The 21192-nt window shown below is 36.2% G+C and overlaps 1 protein-coding gene and 1 pseudogene across 1 annotated transcript; both read left to right on the top strand.

The window, feature by feature from the left end:
• Nucleotides 1–517: 517 nt before the first annotated feature.
• LOC133677509 (receptor-like protein 9DC3) lies at nucleotides 518–12438 on the top strand (annotated as a pseudogene).
• Nucleotides 12439–15106: 2668 nt separating this feature from the next.
• Nucleotides 15107–18470, top strand: LOC133677024 (receptor like protein 22-like). Its single transcript, XM_062098846.1, has one exon. It carries the CDS (start codon nucleotides 15138–15140, stop codon nucleotides 18336–18338), a length of 3201 nt encoding a protein of 1066 aa, XP_061954830.1. The 5' UTR covers nucleotides 15107–15137; the 3' UTR covers nucleotides 18339–18470.
• The last annotated feature ends 2722 nt before the right edge of the window (nucleotides 18471–21192 follow it).

Below are 21192 nucleotides of genomic sequence, written 5' to 3'. Positions count from 1 at the left end.
CTTGAGATACACAATAAAAGTAACAATTCCTTCCTTATTATATTGCAAAGCATTGGTACTTGAATTTAATAAAAAGAAAACTATTGAATATAAAAATCTTAGACCAAACTTATACTTGTAACCAGGTTTTAGGTTTTGACCGGGTCACCGGATCGCTCGGGTCAATTTTTTTTTTTTAATCAAAACGACGTCATTTTAATAAATAAAAAAAAGTGAATAGGTTGCAACCGAGTTTTTGAACGGGTCTTGGCGGGTCATCCAGGTCACACCAGGTTTTTCCTTCCCCTGTTTTTTTTCAATCCAGCCCGGTTCCAGCCCCGGGTCGGCCAGGTTCCGGGTCGACCCACCGAGTCGGGTTTCAGAACTATGGCAATAAGTGTTTGAGAATTTATTAATTTTTTTTAAAATATTTTTTATTTAGAAATATATTAAAATAATTTATACATTTAAAATTTATAAATTTTTTTTACTGAAAATTCCTCTTTATTTTGTTTTTTTTTTCATGCCCCTTCTGATGATGCCCTCCAGCATCACCACAGGTCTGGTTTCTGGCGGACGCCAGAGCGATCAACAATCTTTGTTGCTCTAATTAAAGAAAACTCTCGTATTCAATGAATCTATGTCCACCAAACTGGTGACATGGAATCCCAGCTCGGATTGCTGCGAGTGGAGAGGTATAAGCTGCAATATTGGTGGGCTTGATTGTGTTATAGGCAAGGTTATTAAAAACGTGTTTTGACTTATAAAATCGTACGATTTTATGAGTCAAAATACAAAAACGTGTTAAATTGGATTAAAAACTTGAAAATCAGTAAAATCGGTTAAATCCGGTCAAACTCGTATAAAATCAGTCTGACTCGTTAAAATCGCTCAAACCAGACCGATTTCACGATTTTACATTAAAATTAAAACAACTGCACTCCCCTTTCCCCATGAGTCCCCACTCCACCGCCTGACACCCCACCCTTCCCCTTTTCCCCTTCCCAAATCGCCAGTCCCTTTCCCCAAATCGCCAGTCAGATTAAGAAATCAGCTGCCATGTAATCCTCTGCAACTTGCCACATACATTCTTGTATCTTAACTCTTAAGGCAATCTATGATTTGCCTTGCAGTCCTTTATTTCCTTTAAGGTACGATTATTATGTTTTTCTCTTTGCTCGTTTTAGAATGAGGAAAGTGTTTAGCCTTCTTTCATTGCTAGCTGACTTTGATGTCTTGATTTTTACTGGCTATGTTTGAAATAGACAAAACTTGTCAGCCATTTTTCTTATTGCAAAGTAATGCTTTTGTTCTCTTCTTTTGATGTTTTTGGAAGGATTTCAAAACGGCTTGTGTTTGTTTGATTTTAGAGTTGGAAATCGATTGTACAAAGAATTAGTTTAGTAAACTTCGATACTCTCAATCGACCTTTTTTTTCTTTTTTGAGTTTTAGTTGTGCTATTTGACTGCATTTAATATTTATATTTGATGGTTGTAGCTTGTGTTGCCTTTTATCTTATATGTGATGATGATGATCATTATCATCATATTGTGTTTTACTGAGGTTTTAAATGGTTCTTCAGGTGTTGGGTTTGGTCCTGGTATTCCTGGTTTACAGTTTGGCATTGGATTGGGTGCTGGATGTGAGATTGGTTATGGTGTGGGGAGGGGTGTAGCTCATGATGAGAAGCAGAGATACTCTAATGCTGGCAAGCATTTTCGTGGTCTTGTAAATCTTCCAACTTGGTAAGTATATAATCACGTTTCTCTCTGTTTAGCTTTTTCAACTGCACTGAACTTGTTTAGATGGATCGTGTTTTATCTTGATGTGTTAAGCAGAACATTCACTAACCTGCTGCAGCGGTATAAGTAGAAAGCACTTTGAGAACTTGCCAATTTCTTTTGCTTTAGTTTTTTTTATAGCCTTTTCTACTCTAGCAGGGGAGCCTTGTTCAGACAACCAATTAAGCTTGCATTTACTGAAATTAATCATCAAGAATGGATAGCAGGTTATTTTTGTTGATTTTTTGTTGCGATTGATTATTTGAAGCATGAATTTTTATTTTTTTAATGTATTTTAAAATTCTTTATGATTTTACGATTTTAAAATTTGTTTTTACGATTCAAGTTTATTTTGTATTTTCCGTACTGTGTCAAAAAAATATTTTTAACAACCTTGGTTATAGGCCTCGACTTGAGCAATGAATCAATCCCTAGTGGACTTGACGCTTCAAGCGGGCTTTTCAGTTTTCAATTTCTTCAGAGTCTATACTTGTCTTTCAACAGCTTCAGCACTGCTAGCCGGTAAGGTCCAAATTTAATAACTATATTTCATACATAATAAAAAAATAAAAAAATAAGTAATCCTAGAGAATTATATAAAAAAAATTGAGAATAAAAATGAAGAAATAAATATTTTATTTTCATTTAATATTCATGGGCTTTTTTTATTTTTTATATTAGGTTCATATATAATAATTTACAAAATAATTGTTAATATTATCATGAAAAGCTATAATTTTATTTAAAAACCATGAGAAAATTAGATAATATTTCAAATATCATTTAATTATTTTATTTATAGTCACTTTATTCAAAATTAGTAAAAAAAAACAAATAAAAGGCAATATAAAAAAAAAAAGATGAGGTGCCTAAGCGTGGGAGGATGGACCAGAGTGCTTGGCCTAAAAAAAAAAAACCCCAAGGCATGCATAGTCCTGCAAAGTTAGGCGCGCACAACTTTTTATTTCTTGTAAAGGGATAAACGACATATTAACCACCTTAAAAGAAATTGTAAATAAGAAAGACAATGTTTCCTCTGATTGTTCAAATTCCAGGCACCTTTAATGGCTTAAAAGTAAAGGTTTAAGTTTTATGATTTTAAAAAGTTAATTTTCAATTTGTTATTGCCTATAAACACTTAAAAAACATTTTAAGAACTTCATTAAATTTATTTTAACATCATAGCAAACATTGTTTTTCTTATTTTAAAAGTCCAGGGAATGCATGGGCCTATAAGGTCAGGCGTGGCGTGCACAACTTTTTTTTTTCTTGTAAAGAGATGGACGACATGTTAACTACTTTACAAAAAATTAAATGAGAAAGACAATGTTTCCTCTGATGGTTCAAATTCTAGGCAACTTTGATGACTTAAAAGTAAAGTTCTAAGTTTTAGAACTCAAAAACTCAATTCCCAATTTGTTATTGCCTGTAAAAACATCATTAAACTTATTTTAACTCCATAACATTCTTTAATCTGTATAAAAACTCAAAATTAAACTATATAAAAAAAAATTCAAGATCTAATCTATTTTTTTTTAAGATAAAAATTTAAACCACCTCGATGAAACTTCTCTTTGTTAGAAGAACCCATTGACACCACAATTTGTCTTTTTCTGGGTCAAAATATGCATGACCAATCATTTTTTGTATAATCTTATTTTCTAACAATTTTCTCTCATCTCTCTCAACAATAAAGAATTGAAACATGAAAAAAAAATTAAAATTTAATAATGAAACTTGAGATTTTAAAACTTCATATACCAAATGTAAATTAAAAATTTAGAGAGTAAATTAAAGTTTTCTACGCCTTTTGAATAATGAGTTTTGTTTTTTTGTTTTTATCCTGATTCTTTCAATTGTATTTTTTTACTATAACCTCAAGTTTACTTTTGTAAAAATAATCTTTTATTGAGCATTAGAATTTTATCATACATTTCATAGACGTGAAAGAATGCAAAGAGAAGGAAATCTCAAATAATAAAACATTGCCAACATGCCATACGAGGTTGAAATTACCAAAAAAATAATGTTTGATGACCAAATAAAGATAATTAACCATTCATAGTGAATCGTATCTATGGTCATAATATCCTGCATAAAAATAGCATATTCCTGGAATTCTAATATACTAATTATTTTACATGTGTAGCAGGTCGTATAATTTTGTTTTCAACAAAAAAAAATATACACAAGGTTTTCTAAAGCGTTGTTTGACATTAAAAAGTCTTAATTGTAAATTAAAAAGTCTATACAAATATTTAATTAAAAAAATTGAAAATCATCTATATTAATAAATGTAAAAAAGAAATCATTAATGATAATTAAAGACTAAATTGAAAAGGTTCAAAGATAAATGCATATCAAAATATTTGATCTCACAACACAAATCATTTATCCAGTTATGTTTAATGATTTTGTTTATTGAAATTAATTTTTAATTTAATCAAATAATAATAGAAACAGACACAAATGAAATTGATTGAATAAAATCAAAGTAAAAAAATATTTTATAAGGTTGTACATATTAGAAAAAAATATTATCAGTTTATGTGAAAATCAAGTAAAAATACATATGATATTTAACTAAAAAATAAATTAAAATGTTAAGAGATAGATATGAATATAGATATTTGATATTGAAACACGAGACATGAACTTGATTGTATTTAATAAAATAATTTTTTAGAATCAATGTTTTGTATAATAAAACAATAATAATAATAAAAAACATATAGAAAAGTGACTCAAAAACATTAAAGAGAAATGTTTTTTTAAGAAGAGCTCCACATAAAAAATGTCTCCTCAAATCAGAAAAAGTTTTTGAAAGCGTATTCATAAACCAAGTAAAAAGTTCAATAAAATTATTAGCACATTGCCTATGGAAAAGTTCTCTTGATAACAACATGATAAAGAGTGATTAACAATCCATGAATTATTGGTTAAAATGTATATAATCGATGAATAAATTATATAGTGTAAACTAGTCATTAAAGAAGCTGAAGATTTAAGCAACCTTTTTATTAATTAAAATCAGGTCTTCATTCGATTCTTAACCGGTTAAAAAAACACGAGAGACATGTTTAAGAAGAGAAAGAATGGATTATAATTGATTTGTTTAAGAACTAATTGCATTCAATAATTTATTCAAGGATTAATTACATTTCAATCAATAGTTCAGGGGACCATGTTTATAAACATATTCTCGTATGAAAAAAAAAATATAATTTTTATATTGAAAGGAAATGGCTACATCATTATTTTTTTAAGAACTAATTACATAATTTTTTTTATTGATCTCTTGAATTCTAACGTTGAAATCAATATTCAGAAAAATAAATAAATTGTTTAAATGTATCAGAATTATATGAAAAGAAGTGTGCTCTTAAGATTTTTTATTTGTTAAGACCTCTTAGAAAATTGACTCGTTAGATTGCCTCAATTAAGATTTGATGAACATTATCAAAATATAATTTACTCGATCAATCATGGAAGTTGATTAATATATTAATATTTAATCATATTCACTTTTAAATAAGAAAGGGATCAACAATGATAAAACTCACATAAAAAATTACTTCCTAAAAAATGAGTTAATCTTATTTTTATTAAATGCCTAATATTTATACTGTACATAAAATGCAAACAAACAAAATATTAAATATTAAATTATTTTAAAATTCATGATTGAATCTTTGTTGGTTGTCGTAGTATATCCTTCTTGATTATAATCTCAGATAGCCTCTTGGAATAAAAGATTTACAAAACTCTATATGGTACCAATACTCTACCAGTATGAAGATTAAAAAAAAAAATCAATAACCAAAAGAATTAATGTTTTATTTATTAAATGCCTAAGACATTGAGACCTTGTTTATTTGTTTGAAAATAGTTTGTGGTTGGCTATATTATTAAAAATAAATTGAAAAATAATATATTATTTTTAAAAAATTTATTAAGAAAATAAAAATTAAATTTAACAGATAAAAAATTAAAGGATAATGAAACTAATTTTTTTATAAATTATTTTAAATAAAATAAATAAAAATAAAAAAAATAAAAAAAACTTTTTATAATCAAAAGAATTAATAAATTTTTTAATTAAATGCCTGCGACATCAAATTCTACTTAAGTCACATATAAGTAATGCTGTTTTATTTTATTAAATAAAAGGACTCATAAATAATATAATGCTAATAATTAATACGACTCTCATACTAAGAAGTCAGTGAGGTACAAAATAAAACTTTTTTCCATATTCATAATATTTATTAATGTTACAAATATATTTTATTTGAATAAGGACTCGTTTAAACATAAAAAAATAAATAAAATGTGCTGCTGTGATCACTTTCACTAACAACATTACTTTTTACCTTTTATTTCTATAATTTTAGATGCAGTGTATGCATTACACAATAAATTATTAATGATGTCCGTACAACCTCTTTTTTTTTTTAACTTCAACATTTAATATAACTTCTCACGGGTTTGATTTCACTGAATTTGTCCAACGCTGGCTTTACAGGCCAGATTCCAAATGATTTCTCAAAGCTGACAAAGTTGGTCAGTCTTGATTTGTCTGCCATTTACATCCCTGGAGGTCCTGCACTGAAACTCGAGAAGCCTAATTTTGCAACATTGGTTCAAAATCTCACACACCTAACAGAGCTCCTTCTTGATGGTGTTAATATATCAGCACACGGCAATGACTGGTGCAAGGCCTTATCATCTTCACTGCCTAATCTAAAAGTGCTGAGCATGTCCGACTGCTATCTTTCAGGTCCTCTTGATGCTTCCCTTGCAAAGCTTCAGTCTCTTTCAATAATTCGTTTGAGCGGTAATAATTTGTCTGCTCCAGTTCCAGAATTCCTCGCAAATTACTCCAAATTGACTGCCTTGCAGCTTAGCTCTTGCCAGTTGAACGGAATATTTCCACAAGCTATATTCGAGGTACCAACACTAGAGATCCTTGACTTGTCATACAACGAATTCCTTCAGGGTTCTTTTCCGGAGTTCCATCAGAATCTCTCTCTTCAGACCCTCCTGCTTAGCAACACAAATTTTTCGGGAACATTACCACAGTCCATTGGCGAACTCCAGAAATTATCCAGAATAGAGCTAGCGGCAGCGGGTAACAATTTCACTGGACCAATTCCAAATTCAATGGCTAATCTCACCCAGCTGTTTTATCTGGACTTGTCATCTAACATGTTCACAGGCACACTCCCATCATTCCGAAAGTCCAAGAATCTCACCTATGTAGTGTAGGGGAATTCCGGCACCCCATGCGCAGACCGGTGATGTATTGATAGTTGCTCATAGAAGGTTTAAGCACACTGACACAATATTTAACGTGGTTCGGCAAAACCGCCTACATCCACGGGAGAGTCAATATTATTAGAGATAGATAGAGAAAGGGTTACAACACACATGGAGGAGGAGGCTCACTTCACTCAAACTCAGCTCCCATTGCTCTCACACACTGCTATACAAGGCAGCAGGGCTGCTGCCCTTGGCAGCTACTCCCTCTTTCTCTCCTCACGTATCTCTCTCTTGTTCTCTTCAATCCTCTCTACTTTGCTCTCTCTCTCAATGCCCTTTTATAGGCAACAATTGTGTCTTCTCAACAATGGCTGCACATGGGTTGATACATTTGTCAATGGTGGGTGCAATTACCATTGACAAATGGTAACCCTACTCCTTAGGGTAGGTTGCCCAATAATGGCAAATCCTAACAATCACCCCCTTTGACATTTATATAGGCAATTGTCCTCTTGCTTCTTCAGCACAGGCTTGCATCTTGCAGCTCTTCCAAGCTTACCATTCTGAGAGCATCTGTGGCCGAGTTTACAGGTACTCGCCAAACCTTTCAATCACCAGAGTCGCCAAAGCACACCTTTTCTCACACAAAAGGATCACTACAACTATATGGTCTGCCACATCACATCTGAAGAGTGTTAACGCTTGTCTCTGGGATACACTGCATTCCCCTTCGAGCGTATCAACCATGCTCGGTCCGGAATTATTCATCAAGCCTTACACCAAGGCTTACAACACCCCCTCAAACGGAAATTTCTTTTTCCAAGTGCGACAGTCATTATCTGAGTATCTCAGTATGATCACGAGCTCACCACTTTTCCAAGAGTCTACTCATCCAGGAGTTGCGCCTGCCCTCTGTTCCACCCTAGGAACCACGCCTTACTTCTCTGTGAGTCTCTCGCTCTTAGTCGTAAGAGTCTAGGTAGCTCTCTACCTTTAACCATGGGGGCAACCCATTAAAGGTTGATCCATATCTGTCTTCATACTCTGAGTATTACAATGCCATTACCGAGCTCACCACCTTGACAAAAGTCAACTCGTTCCCGGAACCTGCGCATGCCCTCTGCTCTTTCATAGCAGCCGCGTCTTAATGCTCCACAAGTCACACACTTATTGTCCAAGACAAATGTCTTCTAGCTCATTGATCTTTAGCATGGGGGCAATATCCATGAAAGTCAATTCTGCATTTGTCTCCATACTCATCATAGCCACTTCATTAGCTATACACCTGTCCACTCATGTCTAGCCATCACATTGGCTCTGGGGCGTTCTGAACTGGGCTTACATCGTGGCCCACACACCTTCTCCTTAGGTGTCTCCGCTCGTCGTCATGCGGCGGTTTGAACTGGGGCTCCTCTCATGGCCCTCACACCTTCTCTAAGGTGTCTTCGCCTGTTGTCACGAGGCGGTCTGAACTGGGGCTTCTATCACGGCCCTCACACACCTTTCATCTAAAGTGTCTTCACCTTTCATAGGTGGTCGCATCCTTCTTCAGCTGAGATGCTTCAAAGTAGCTCCAAAAAATTCTCTACCACCATGTGCACTATGGGAGAGATAACTGCCACTAATCATATAGAAAGAGAAACTTGCGGTATACTCCTCGCAATCCTCCACCTCGATTTCTATGTTTGGAGCTTCTGTGCTTTTCTGCTTGACAGCTCTACCTACACCAACTCTCTTTGGTGTCTTCGCCTTTCATCATAGGCTGTTGCCTTATATCACGGGCGTTTGCACCCCCTCAATTAGGTGCCTTTGCAACAACTCTCTTTCCATCCTTGCATGCATTGGAAAGGTCTTCGCCTGTTGTCGTCATTAAGAGCATAAGAGACTTCCTGTTGTACAAACTTTAACAGTCTCTGCTCTGAGCTTCATCTGGGAACACTTCTTCTCCTTGCACCTGTTGTCTCATTATAGTACCTCGTTGGATCCTACGGGTACTCCTGCACAATCTCCGTGTGCCCTCGTGCAATTTCTGTTCTCCAGATTTTCCCCTATTCCTTGCTTATGTTTGACAGCAGCTCATCCTGTCACAACACCTATCCAAGTCAAAATAGGGTGCCAATCTTTATCCCTTGCTGTATTTCTCTTCCATTATCAGGGTCTTCATCAATTCTCCCCTCGAGAAATCACAGTCACCGAATCTAACTTCTTTGGAGAAATCACAACTTCATCAGATCCTTGAACATACGGAACCCAACTGTTCCCTTGTGCCGTCGTCTTGCTAGTCTTCAACCGTTTCATTACAAACTGCTATATATACGAAAATAGTACCATATGGATAATCCTTCCACTAAGCAAGTTCCCAGGAAAGATTGGAGGGGTCACACTGGTCCCGTTTAAAACCCAACCTCCTAGACAGAACTTCTTAGGCCATATCTATCCATCGTACTGTCTTTCCGTATATACAACCATTTGCTAGCTATGTTGCGGCTTTCCTTTACAAGTGATCTGGAATATACTAGTGTAATACATCAGTTCTCAACATCTGGCGAGACTACCAGTGCTTAGATTCGTCATGATTGGTCTTCGTCAATTTCCACTCTTCACCTCAAATTATCCACATGATCGGGTGTCTAGAGTGTCCCAATTTTGCCTTTCCTCAAGGCAATTAAAATTCTCTCCACTTAGCAGTTTAGCACATGTAATTGGGTAAACATGTGCACCTTCTTCTTCTTCTCTTCAACGACCACCATGATGACCTTCAGATGCCTCCTGATCGGGCAATCTCTCTTTAATAATTCACCACCACCACTTTCGGTCTCAAATCTCAATGATCGGACCGTACCATTGCATCCGGAACGATCAAATTAGCTGGAAACAAGTTTGAAATCGTCCAAATCGCATTTCAGACGGCTAAGATTTGATCAAAACAATTCTGGCCTGATCAACGGCTCAGATTCAATCTCAGATCCGGTTGCATGTAGAATCTGCTACACTGGATCCTGTCCCTCGGCTCGCGGCTCGACTCGGCTTCAATTCAGCTCAGCTCAGCTCGGCTCGCGGCTGGTGACGTGGCAGGTGGGTCCCACTTTGCTGACGTGGCTGCTGACTGGTTGCTGACATGACATGCTGACTGTGCATGATGATGTCATAATTACATCATGATGACGTCATCCTTATCCGGGTCTAGCACGTGGGTCGGGTCGCCTGGTATTCGGGTCGGGTCGGCTCATCCGGGTGAAGAAGACGCGTGTGACGCGTGTGACGCGTGGCGCGCGTCTGTGCGCGTGGGCAGTGTCCTCGCCGGCGCATGACGGCACGTGCGGCGGATTCCGACATCCGATTTCGACGCGGTTTTCAACAGTGGCTTCGTCTCTTCCTCCTCTACACAGTGGTATGGTCAAAACACAGTTTTGACAACTTTTATTTTTGAGCAAAAATCAAACACCCCTTTAAACCATGTGCTCTGATACCAATTGATGGGGAATTCCGGCACCCCATGCGCGGCCCGGTGATGTACTGATAGTTGCTCATAGGAGGTTTAAGCACACTGACACAATATTTAACGTGGTTCGGCAAAACCGCCTACATCCACGGGAGAGTCAATAGTATTAGAGATAGATAGAGAAAGGGTTACAACACACATGGAGAAGGAGGCTCACTTCACTCAAACTCAGCTCCCATTGCTCTCACACACTGCTGTACAAGGCAGCAGGGCTGCTGCCCTTGGCAGCTACTCCCTCTTTCTCTCCTCACGTATCTCTCTCTTGTTCTCTTCAATCCTCTCTACTTTGCTCTCTCTCTCAATGTCCTTTTATAGGCAACAATTGTGTCTTCTCAACAATGGCTGCACATGGGTTGATACATTTGTCAATGGTGGGTGCAACTACCATTGACAAATGGTAACCCTACTCCTTAGGGCCGGTACCTCGTTGGATTTCAGCACTTAGTCTTCTTCAATATCTGAATCTTTCACGCAATCTTCTGGTTGATCTAGAAAGACCTTTATCTCTTCCTGGTCTTAGTATCTTAGACCTGCATCATAACCAGCTCCAAGGGAGCATTCCAGTTCCTCCATCATTTATTACCTACGTGGATTACTCAAGCAATAATTTTTCTTCCTTCATCCCCCTTAACATCGGTAATTACTTAAACTTTACCCTTTTCTTCTCCCTTTCAAATAATCGCCTTACCGGAGCAATACCGCAATCAATATGCAATACCGAATGGCTACAAGTTCTTGACTTGTCTAAGAACAGTTTGAGTGGACCAATACCATCCTGTTTAATTGAGAGGATTACGACTCTTCATGTTCTAAATTTAAGGAGAAACAACTTCGATGGCTTTATTCCTGATAAATTTCAAAGAAGCTGTGAATTGAAGACTCTAGATCTGAGTGGAAACAACTTGCAAGGGCAGGTTCCAAAATCTCTGGCCAATTGCACTATGTTAGAGGTCTTAGACCTTGGGAACAATCAAATCATTGACAGCTTCCCGTGTCTTCATGAGAACATATCGAGTTTTCGTGTCCTTGTTCTGCGAAACAACACGTTCTCCGGGCTTATTGGATGTCCACACATCAAAGGCACTTGGCCAAGGCTTCAGATTGTCGACGTAGCTTACAACAATTTCAGAGGAAATCTACCTGATATTTTATTGAAAACGTGGGAAGGAATGATGGAAGGTGGAAACAGAAACCTTGAGCACTTAAAATATGATCCCCTGAAGCTGACGGATGGACTGTATTATCAAGATTCAATAACGGTCACATTAAAGGGTCTCCAGTTGGAGCTGGTGAAGATATTAACTGTCTTTACCTCTGCTGACTTTTCAAGCAACAACTTTGAAGGGCCAATACCACATATCATAGGACAATTCAATGCCCTCTATGCTCTCAACTTGTCACATAATGTACTCACAGGCCAAATTCCATCATCTTTAGGCAACCTGCCACAGCTCGAGTCCTTAGACCTCTCATCTAACCAATTGTCTGGACAATTCCCACAACGGCTAGCAAGCCTGTCATTCCTTTCGGTTCTGAATCTCTCATATAACAGGCTAGTGGGACAGATCCCAACAGGCGCTCAAATGCAGACGTTCTCACCCGATTACTTTGAAGGTAACCCTGGATTATGCGGGCCTCCCTTAATTTTAGCATGCTCCAATCCATTAATTTCAGCATGCTACAATACCAATAGATCAAATTCTGGTATAGAGATTGACTGGAACTTCTTAAGTGTTGAATTCGTATATATCTTCGGGCTGGGAATTGTTATTCTACCTCTTATGTTCTGCAAGAGATGGAGAACATGGTACTACACACATGTTAATCGTGTAATTTTCAGAATCTTCCCTCAACTAGATAAAAGAAGTAAGAATCTTGGCAGAAGAGCTCAAAGAAACAGAAGAAGGCAGTAACATTGGTGAAGAAGATCAATGCGCGTGGTGATAGCATTTGCAATTGATATTTCCTATGGCTTCTATTTTATATCCTGCTATATGTTTTGTTCTGTTTTCAGTTTGTCGACATTTGCAATAAGAAGTGTAGTTACAACTTTATTTTTTATTCTCTTTGTCCACCAATTGTATGTCATCAATCATTCGTCCAAGGGACCTCGCAGTTATTGGATAAATGCGACAGTTTCTTTTGTTTGCTTCGTTTCTGTGACTCTGTAATAAAATGTTGTAGCCTAGGCCTGCTTTAGATATCTGCACGCTGTCAGGGCATCAGATTTCTCTGCATTCCTCAGCTGATGAGTGTCAGCTTTAGCAGCTGTATTTCAATTATTGGTTAGCTTTCGATATTTCTGGGTATAATTGGATTGCTTTACTTTGGTGAGAGTGAGTTTCACAGTTTTGCAAGCTAAATGTTGATTGTGGTGCTACGTACAGGTATTCGTTGAGTGACTTTACTTGAGTAAGATGATGGAAATAGTTTAATTGGTAACACTTTTAAACCCATAACGTATCTGAACGTTTTGAATTTCGACCGAGATACGATAGGTTGCTGGTTTGCTGTTGAAAAACAGCCTTAAAACCATAGCCCCTGCATTACGAAAATATATTAAATCAGAGTTCTTTTGCCTTGTTTAGAAGAAGCAGCTGATAGAAATACAAAATCCTACGGTTATGAACATTGTAATTTGCTAGTTTTTAATATTTTGCATAGTGGTCTACATGCAAATGTTTTTTCAGTATTAAATAAATTGATTTCCTCCCACAAAAACAACAATAAAAATACTCTTTATTTCAAAAATACAATTTTATTTTAATTTACATATGGCAAAACTTCTCAAAAATAAATTATACTTGCATACTTTATCATATAAAAAAATCACAAAAAATAATCTATTTATTTTACATGTATTTTAGATTTAATAACTATTTTTTTTTTGAAAAGTAGGATCATGTTCGGATAGGAGGTACATGAATTTATTTAAAAGGTTGTTATAGAGTTGAAGAAGGAAAAAAAAAGGCTAGTTGACTGGTGCTTCAGTGAAGAGAGTGCAAGAAGACCCATCATAACTAAGTCTCCCTTTTTCTCAAGTTTTATGATCAATGAATATAACACAAAATATTTAGATGATTGAGAATTATTTGATATTGTTACTAAAAACAATTTAGTGGGTCAACTTTGAAACTTCCTGACTTGATTCTTTACCTAGTATGTTTTTAAAATTAAATCGAGTGGAAGTGCTTCAATATAACCCAATCAATTTTGTTAGTTCGAAGAGAACCTGATTGAATAGTAAAAAAAATTATGAGGATGAAATTGAGAAAAAAAAATTGACATTAAAAAACCTCCCAACCCAACATTTTGCCGATGTTAATTTAAAATTAAATTGTGTGGAAGTTGCTCCAACGTGATCCAATCGACTTGGTCGATCCAAAGGTGACCTTGCTTACTAGTAAAAAAAATTGAGGATGAGATTTAGAAAAAATAGGATGAAATTAACAGAAAAAACCTTTAAATTTAATTTTTTATCTAGCCCGAATTTAAAATTAAATTATATAAAATATTATTTTAATATGATCTAATTAACTTGAGTAGTTTAAAAGCAACTTGAAAGATTGTTAAAAAAACTCTAAGGATAAAATTGAAACTGAAAAAAAAAAGGTGGGGAATCAAAAAAAAAGAAGAATGAATAGAGAGAAAAAAAAAAAGCAAAAGAGAAGCTTTTTGTTTATGGACCTTCACTTTATATATATGAGTCTAAGAAACTCATTTTTTTAAGATTTCAAATTCAAGATCAAAAAGCCCAATCCAAGCTCATTTGTATTTTTTTCAATAGTAGACATAAGGATAAATTTACTATCTTTAAGTTCATAAAGGTTTTTTATTTTTATTTTTTTTTACCGGATATCAAAACTAATGCGTTATGAGTTTTGATTTTGAGATCTATGAAAGTGAAATTTACTAAAACGTGTCCGTGATTGGAATGGAATCTCATTGATTTAGAATTAAAAAAATAAAAAATCTTCAGTGTAACAAGTTTGACTTTAATAACTTCAATTTACTTTACTATTATTATGTAAAGTAAGAGAGCTACTTTTATTATATAGTCCAAGGCTTGCCATATTTTTCTGGGAAAAAAAATAAAAAGAAAATTATTGAATATAAAACTCTTAGACCAGACTTATATGCGTAAATTTATTGAGAAAAAAAGAACATGTTATTTAGTGAACATTTTAATTAAAAGCCGGGACATAAAAAATATATTTAATTAGTGTTTTTTTTTGTTTTCATTAGCATCCCTGAACTACAGTTAGTTTTTGAACCAATAAAAATATTTTTTATTTGGAATTAAATATATTAAAATAATATATTTTTTATTTTTTAAAATTTATTTTTTACATTAATACATCTAATAATAAGGAAGCATTAAAATCTAACTGAAGTGCAAAATCAACTGGTCTGAGGGCTAGAAACTTGCATTGATTCGAATAGTGGTTTTGATTATATGATGTCTCCAGTAGCTCAAGTCAATGCGTTTAAATGTCATCTACAATAAAAAGTCTTTATTAACATCGATGATAATTATGTAGGTACATAACTATCATCGATGTTAAAGACTTGATGAGCTGCAATTGATTTGTGTCAAACAATCCACTCGACAATGAAAATTCCTCTCTGTACTTTGTTTTTCTTCATGCCCCTTCTAACGATGCTCTCCTGCATCAACATAGGTCTGGTTTCTGGCAGATGCCACAGCGATCAGCAATCTTTGTTGCTCCAATTAAAGAACACTCTCGTATTCAATGAATCTATGTCCACCAAACTGGTGACATGGAATCCCAGTACGGATTGCTGCGAGTGGATAGGTATAAGCTGCGATATAGGTGGGCTTGATCGTGTTATCGGCCTCGACTTGAGCAATGAATCAATCACTGGTGGACTTGACGATTCAAGCGGGCTTTTCAGTCTTCAATTTCTTCAGAGTCTAAGCTTGTCTTTCAACCGCTTCAGCACAGCTCTGCCAGTCGGGTTTGCCAACCTCACGGATTTGATTTCACTGAATTTGTCCAACGCTGGCTTTACAGGCCAGATTCCAATTGAAATCTCAAAGCTGACAAGGTTGGTCAGTCTTGATTTGTCTGACTTTTCCTTCCTTGGAGGTCCTGCACTGAAACTCGAGAAGCCTAATTTTGCAACATTGGTTCAAAATCTCACACACCTAACAGAGCTCCTTCTTGATGGTGTTAATATATCAGCACACGGAAATGACTGGTGCAAGGCCTTATCATCTTCACTGCCTAATCTAAAAGTGCTGAGCATGTCCGACTGCTATCTTTCAGGTCCTCTTGATGCTTCCCTTGCAAAGCTTCAGTCTCTTTCAATAATTCGTTTGAGCGGTAATAATTTGTCTGCTCCAGTTCCAGAATTCCTCGCAAATTACTCCAAATTGACTGCCTTGCAGCTCAGCTCTTGCCAGTTGAACGGAATATTTCCACAAGCTATATTCCAAGTACCAACACTAGAGATCCTTGACTTGTCATACAACGAATTCCTTCAGGGTTCTTTTCCGGAGTTCCATCAGAATCTCTCTCTTCAGACCCTCCTGCTTAGCAACACAAATTTTTCGGGAACATTACCCCAGTCCATTGGTGAACTCCAGAAATTATCCAGAATAGAGCTAGCGGCAGCGGGTAACAATTTCACTGGACGAATTCCAAATTCAATGGCTAATCTCACCCAGCTGTTTTATCTGGACTTGTCATCCAACAAGTTCACAGGCACACTCCCATCGTTCCGAAAGTCCAAGAATCTCACCTATGTAGATGTCTCTCGCAATCAACTAGAAGGTGAGATTCCATCCAGTCACTGGGAAGGCCTTCGAAGCCTCACCTATGTTGATTTAGGGTACAATGCATTCAGCGGGAGCATCCCCTCATCGTTGTTTGCAATCCCGTCACTGCAGAAGATACAGCTTTCCAACAACCGATTTGGGGGACATATTCCTGAGTTTCCAAACGTGTCTTCCTCTCTTTTGGATACCCTGGATTTGAGCAGCAACAAATTAGAAGGTCCTATTCCCAGTTCTGTTTTTAGTCTTGCAAAACTCAATGTCCTTGAACTTTCATCCAATAAGCTCAATGGCACGGTGGAATTACACTGGATTCAGAAACTTCCCAGTCTCACTACACTTGCCCTGTCATACAACAACTTGACAGTGAACGCAAGTGGTGGCAATTCCAACATGTCTTCCTTTCCCCAAATCAATAAACTTAGATTGGCTTCTTGCGACCTTGGAATGTTTCCAGATCTAAGGAACCAATCAAAACTCTTCCATTTAGACCTTTCAGACAACCAAATTACTGGGCCAGTACCTGGTTGGGTTTCAGCACTTGGTCATCTTCAATATCTGAATCTTTCACGCAATCTTCTGGTTAATCTAGAAAGACCTTTGTCTCTTCCTGGTCTTAGCATCTTAGACCTGCACCTTAACCAGCTCCAAGGGAGCATTCCAGTTCCTCCATCATTTATTACCTATGTGGATTACTCAAGCAATAATTTTTCTTCCTCCATCCCCCCCAACATCGGTAATTACTTCAACTTTACCCTTTTCTTCTCCCTTTCAAATAATCACCTTACCGGAGCAATACCACAATCAATATGCAATTCCGATTGGCTACAAGTTCTTGACTTGTCTAACAACAGTTTGAGTAGAGCAATACCATCCTGTTTAATTGAGAAGATTAAGACTCTTCGTGTTCTAAATTTAAGGAGAAACAACTTCGATGGAATTATTCCTGATAAATTTCCAAGAAGCTGTGAATTGAAGACTCTGGATCTGAGTGGAAACAACTTGCAAGGGCAGGTTCCAAAATCTCTGGCAAATTGCACAATGTTAGAGGTCTTAGACCTTGGGAACAATCAAATCAATGACAGCTTCCCGTGTCTTCTTAAGAACATATCGAGTTTTCGTGTCCTTGTTCTGCGAAACAACACGTTCTCCGGGCTTATTGAATGTCCACAAATCGAAGGCACTTGGTCAAGGCTTCAGATCGTCGACCTAGCTTTCAACCATTTCAGAGGAAATCTACCAAATATTTGCTTGAAAACGTGGGAAGGAATGATGGAAGTTGGAAACAGAAGCCTTGAGCACATAAGATATGATCCCCTGAAGCTGACGAATGGACTGTATTATCAAGATTCAATAACAGTCACACTCAAGGGTCTCGAGCTGGAGCTGGTGAAGATATTAACTGTCTTTACCTCTGCTGACTTTTCAAGCAACAACTTTGAAGGGCCAATACCAGATGCCATAGGACAGTTCAATGCCCTCTATGTTCTCAACTTGTCACATAATGTACTCACAGGCCAAATTCCATCATCTTTAGGCAACCTGTCACAGCTCGAGTCCTTAGACCTCTCATCTAACCAATTGTCTGGACAAATCCCACAACAGCTAACAAGCCTGACATTCCTTTCAGTCCTGAATCTCTCATATAACAGGCTAGTGGGACGGATCCCAACAGGCAATCAATTCCAGACGTTCTCATCCGATTCCTTTGAAGGTAACCAAGGATTATGCGGGCCTCCATTAATTTTAGCATGCTCCAATCCATCAATTTCAGCAAGCTACAATACCAATGGGTCAAATTCTGGTATAGAGATTGACTGGAACTTCGTAAGTGCTGAATTGGGATTTATCTTCGGGCTGGGCATTATTGTTCTACCTCTTATGTTTTGCAAGAGATGGAGAACATGGTACTACACACATGTTAATCGTGTAATTTTCAGAATCTTCCCTCAACTAGAAAAAAGAAGCAAGAATCTTGGCAGAAGAGCTCAAAGAAATAGAAGAAGGCAGTAAAATTGGTGAAGAAAATCAATGAGCATTTTCGATTAATATTTCCTATGGCTTCTTTTGTATATCCTGCTATATGTTTTGTTTTGTTTTCAGTTTTATAGACATTTGCAATAAGAAGTTCAGTTTCAGCTTTAATTTTTATTTTCTGAGGTATTGTGTTGTGTTGCGAAAAACCACACACCAATCTAACTAAATATACAGTTTACAAGCACTTGAGGGCCTAGCTGCTGTGGTCAACCGTGTGACTTGTTCCGCCCCCATCCCGGGTTCGACCCTCTATGTGCACGCCTGTCACCCCCGCAGTGCCTAACCTGCCCCTGGGCTTACAGGATGTCCAGTGGGCCGTGGGGAATAGTCGTGGTGCGCGCAAGCTGGCCTGGACACCCCACGTAAATCAAAAAAAAATATATACAGTTTACAATTTACAAGTCTCAATTTTTTTTTCTTTTTGTGCAATCAAAATTAGGATCAACCAATCAATAAAATAATACAATCAATCATACAATTTAACACCAAGGTTTTTACGTGAAAAATCTGATACGATAAAAATTATAGGACTATAATCCATCTAAAATCTCTCACTATCAACAAATAATAGGTTCACAATTGTTTTTCCTTATGGCTGTTGGGGCAAGTCAATCTTTCGCAGCCTAAACTAAAAAAACCGCTATAACTAAGGGCTACAACATACATATATACATATATACATCATGAAGAACAATCTATTATTAGAATATAACAAGATTAAAGAGAGAAAGGTTTGGGAAAATCTCATAACGCTGATAACCCTGTTTTATGCTAAAATGATCAACTTAGACACCACCATTCTTAATCTTATTAGCATCATGGCCAACAATCAACATATCATCCATATATAACAATAGAATAATAAAGTTTTCATTTGAAAATCTTTTCATAAACACACATTGATCAAAAGTGGTCCTATCATAATCATGCTCTACCATGAAAGAATCAAACTTCTTATACCATTGCCTTCGATCTTGTTGTAAACTTGCTGCTATTTGTATTTTGCTTCAAACCCTTTAGGTTGCTCCATGTAAATGTCCTCATCCAAGCCCTTTAGGTTGCTGCAATGCGATAGCTAATGCTGCCAACTGGTAAGCTTTGTCATCAAGATTCAAACTAGCAGCTAAACGAAGCACAGCTTGGATTGAAGACATCTTAACCACTAGTGAAAAGATTTCTTCAAAATCAATACCCTTCTTCTAACCAAAACTTTTCACCACCAATCTTTTCTTGTTCCTAGACACCTATTTGTTCTTGAGTGCTTTTTTGTCTTTAGGAAGCTTCATTAACTTAAAAGTGTGTTTTCATGTAAGGACTTTATCTTTTCATGCATGGTTTTTAACCACTCACTTTTCTTCTCATGTGACATTATTTCATCAAAGCATTCTAGCTCTCCTCCATCAGTAACCACCATATACTCATGAGGAGAATCTTTAGTGGAAGGTTGGCGAGGTCTCCTAGACCTCCTTAACTGTGGCTCATTTGAAGCTTCTTGATTAACTCATTTAGGAATAACATTAACATCATCATTAACTGGCTCATGATCATCAACTAATGGCTTAATAGGCAAACCATCATCATTAACATTTGTCAAGCCTCCCTCATGATTAAAATACACCAAAGGTAACTGTGGAATATGTCTTATATCCGAATTACCAGGAATAAAAATAATAGACTATGTTTTCTCTTTTTGTTTAAAGTCTTCAATGGTTTGATCTTCAAAGAAAACAACATATTTGCTTTTAACAATATTATTATCTTTTGGATCTCATAGTCTATAACTAAATTCATCATTTTCTAAACCCAAGAAAATAATTATTTTTTCTTACATTCAAGTTTAGACCTTTCATCATTAGAAACACATATAAATACCCTGCATCCAAACACTCTCACGTGTGCATAAAAGACACCATTTCCTTTCTATACTCTCTTTAGAACATCAAAATCAAGAGGAATTGATGGAGAAAGGTTGATCATGGCAACTATAGTCTTCATTGCCTCACCCCAAAAGGACTTAGACAACTTTGCACGAGAGAGCATACATTTGATTTTTTTCAACAATGGTTTTGTTCATTCTCTTAGTCATTCCATTTTATTGTGGAGTCTTAGGAACTGTCTTCTCCAACTTAATAACATATTCCCTGCAATACTTTTCAAAATAACCCTTGTATTCACCACCATTGTTAGCTCGAATACATTTAAGCTTTTTATCGGTTTTCCTTTCAACCCTGGCAAGGAAATCCTTGAAGACAAGTACATGATATTTGGATTTCAAACAAGTGGCCTAAATTTTTCTGGAATGATCATGAATAAAACTAACAAAGTACAATGCACCTTCAAGAGACTTATCAGTCATAGAGTAAACATAAGATGAACAAAGTCAAGAATATATGATCTTTTATGTGAATGTGATATTTAGAATACAACTCTAAGTTATTTACCAACTAAAAAATGAGTGCAAATGTTCAAGATCATACCTTTTAAAGGAAGATAGTTCTTCTTGACAAGGATGCCAAAGCCTTTCTCACTTAAGTGCCCAAATTACTTATGCTATAAATCAATGGAGGAATCTTCAATTGCATTTACCTCTCATTTAATCACTTTGGCTTGTGACATGTAGAGACCCATCATTTTCTTTTTAACAAAAAATAAAGAAATTTTGGAAAGCTTCAATTTACCATCTTCAAAGTGACTGTTACAAGGTTAAATTTGTTAGGGTGTAGGCTAACGAAAGTATTGCTGGACAGTAGCTACGGGGTGGCAGCCCGTGTAACAGTAGCGAAAATCGGCAGCATGCGTGTGCGGCAGCACGCAACAGCTAACACAGCAA

Source organism: Populus nigra, chromosome 17 (assembly GCF_951802175.1).
Source record: "Populus nigra chromosome 17, ddPopNigr1.1, whole genome shotgun sequence".
Lineage (NCBI taxonomy): Eukaryota > Viridiplantae > Streptophyta > Magnoliopsida > Malpighiales > Salicaceae > Populus > Populus nigra.
The sequence above is the reverse complement of the archived record's forward strand: the minus strand, read 5'-3'. Positions and strand labels throughout refer to the sequence as shown.

Bases quoted from the DNA above. Each gene is read 5' to 3' on its own strand.
- LOC133677024 (XM_062098846.1), top strand. From the start codon at position 15,138: ATGAAAATTCCTCTCTGTACTTTGTTTTTCTTCATGCCCCTTCTAACG.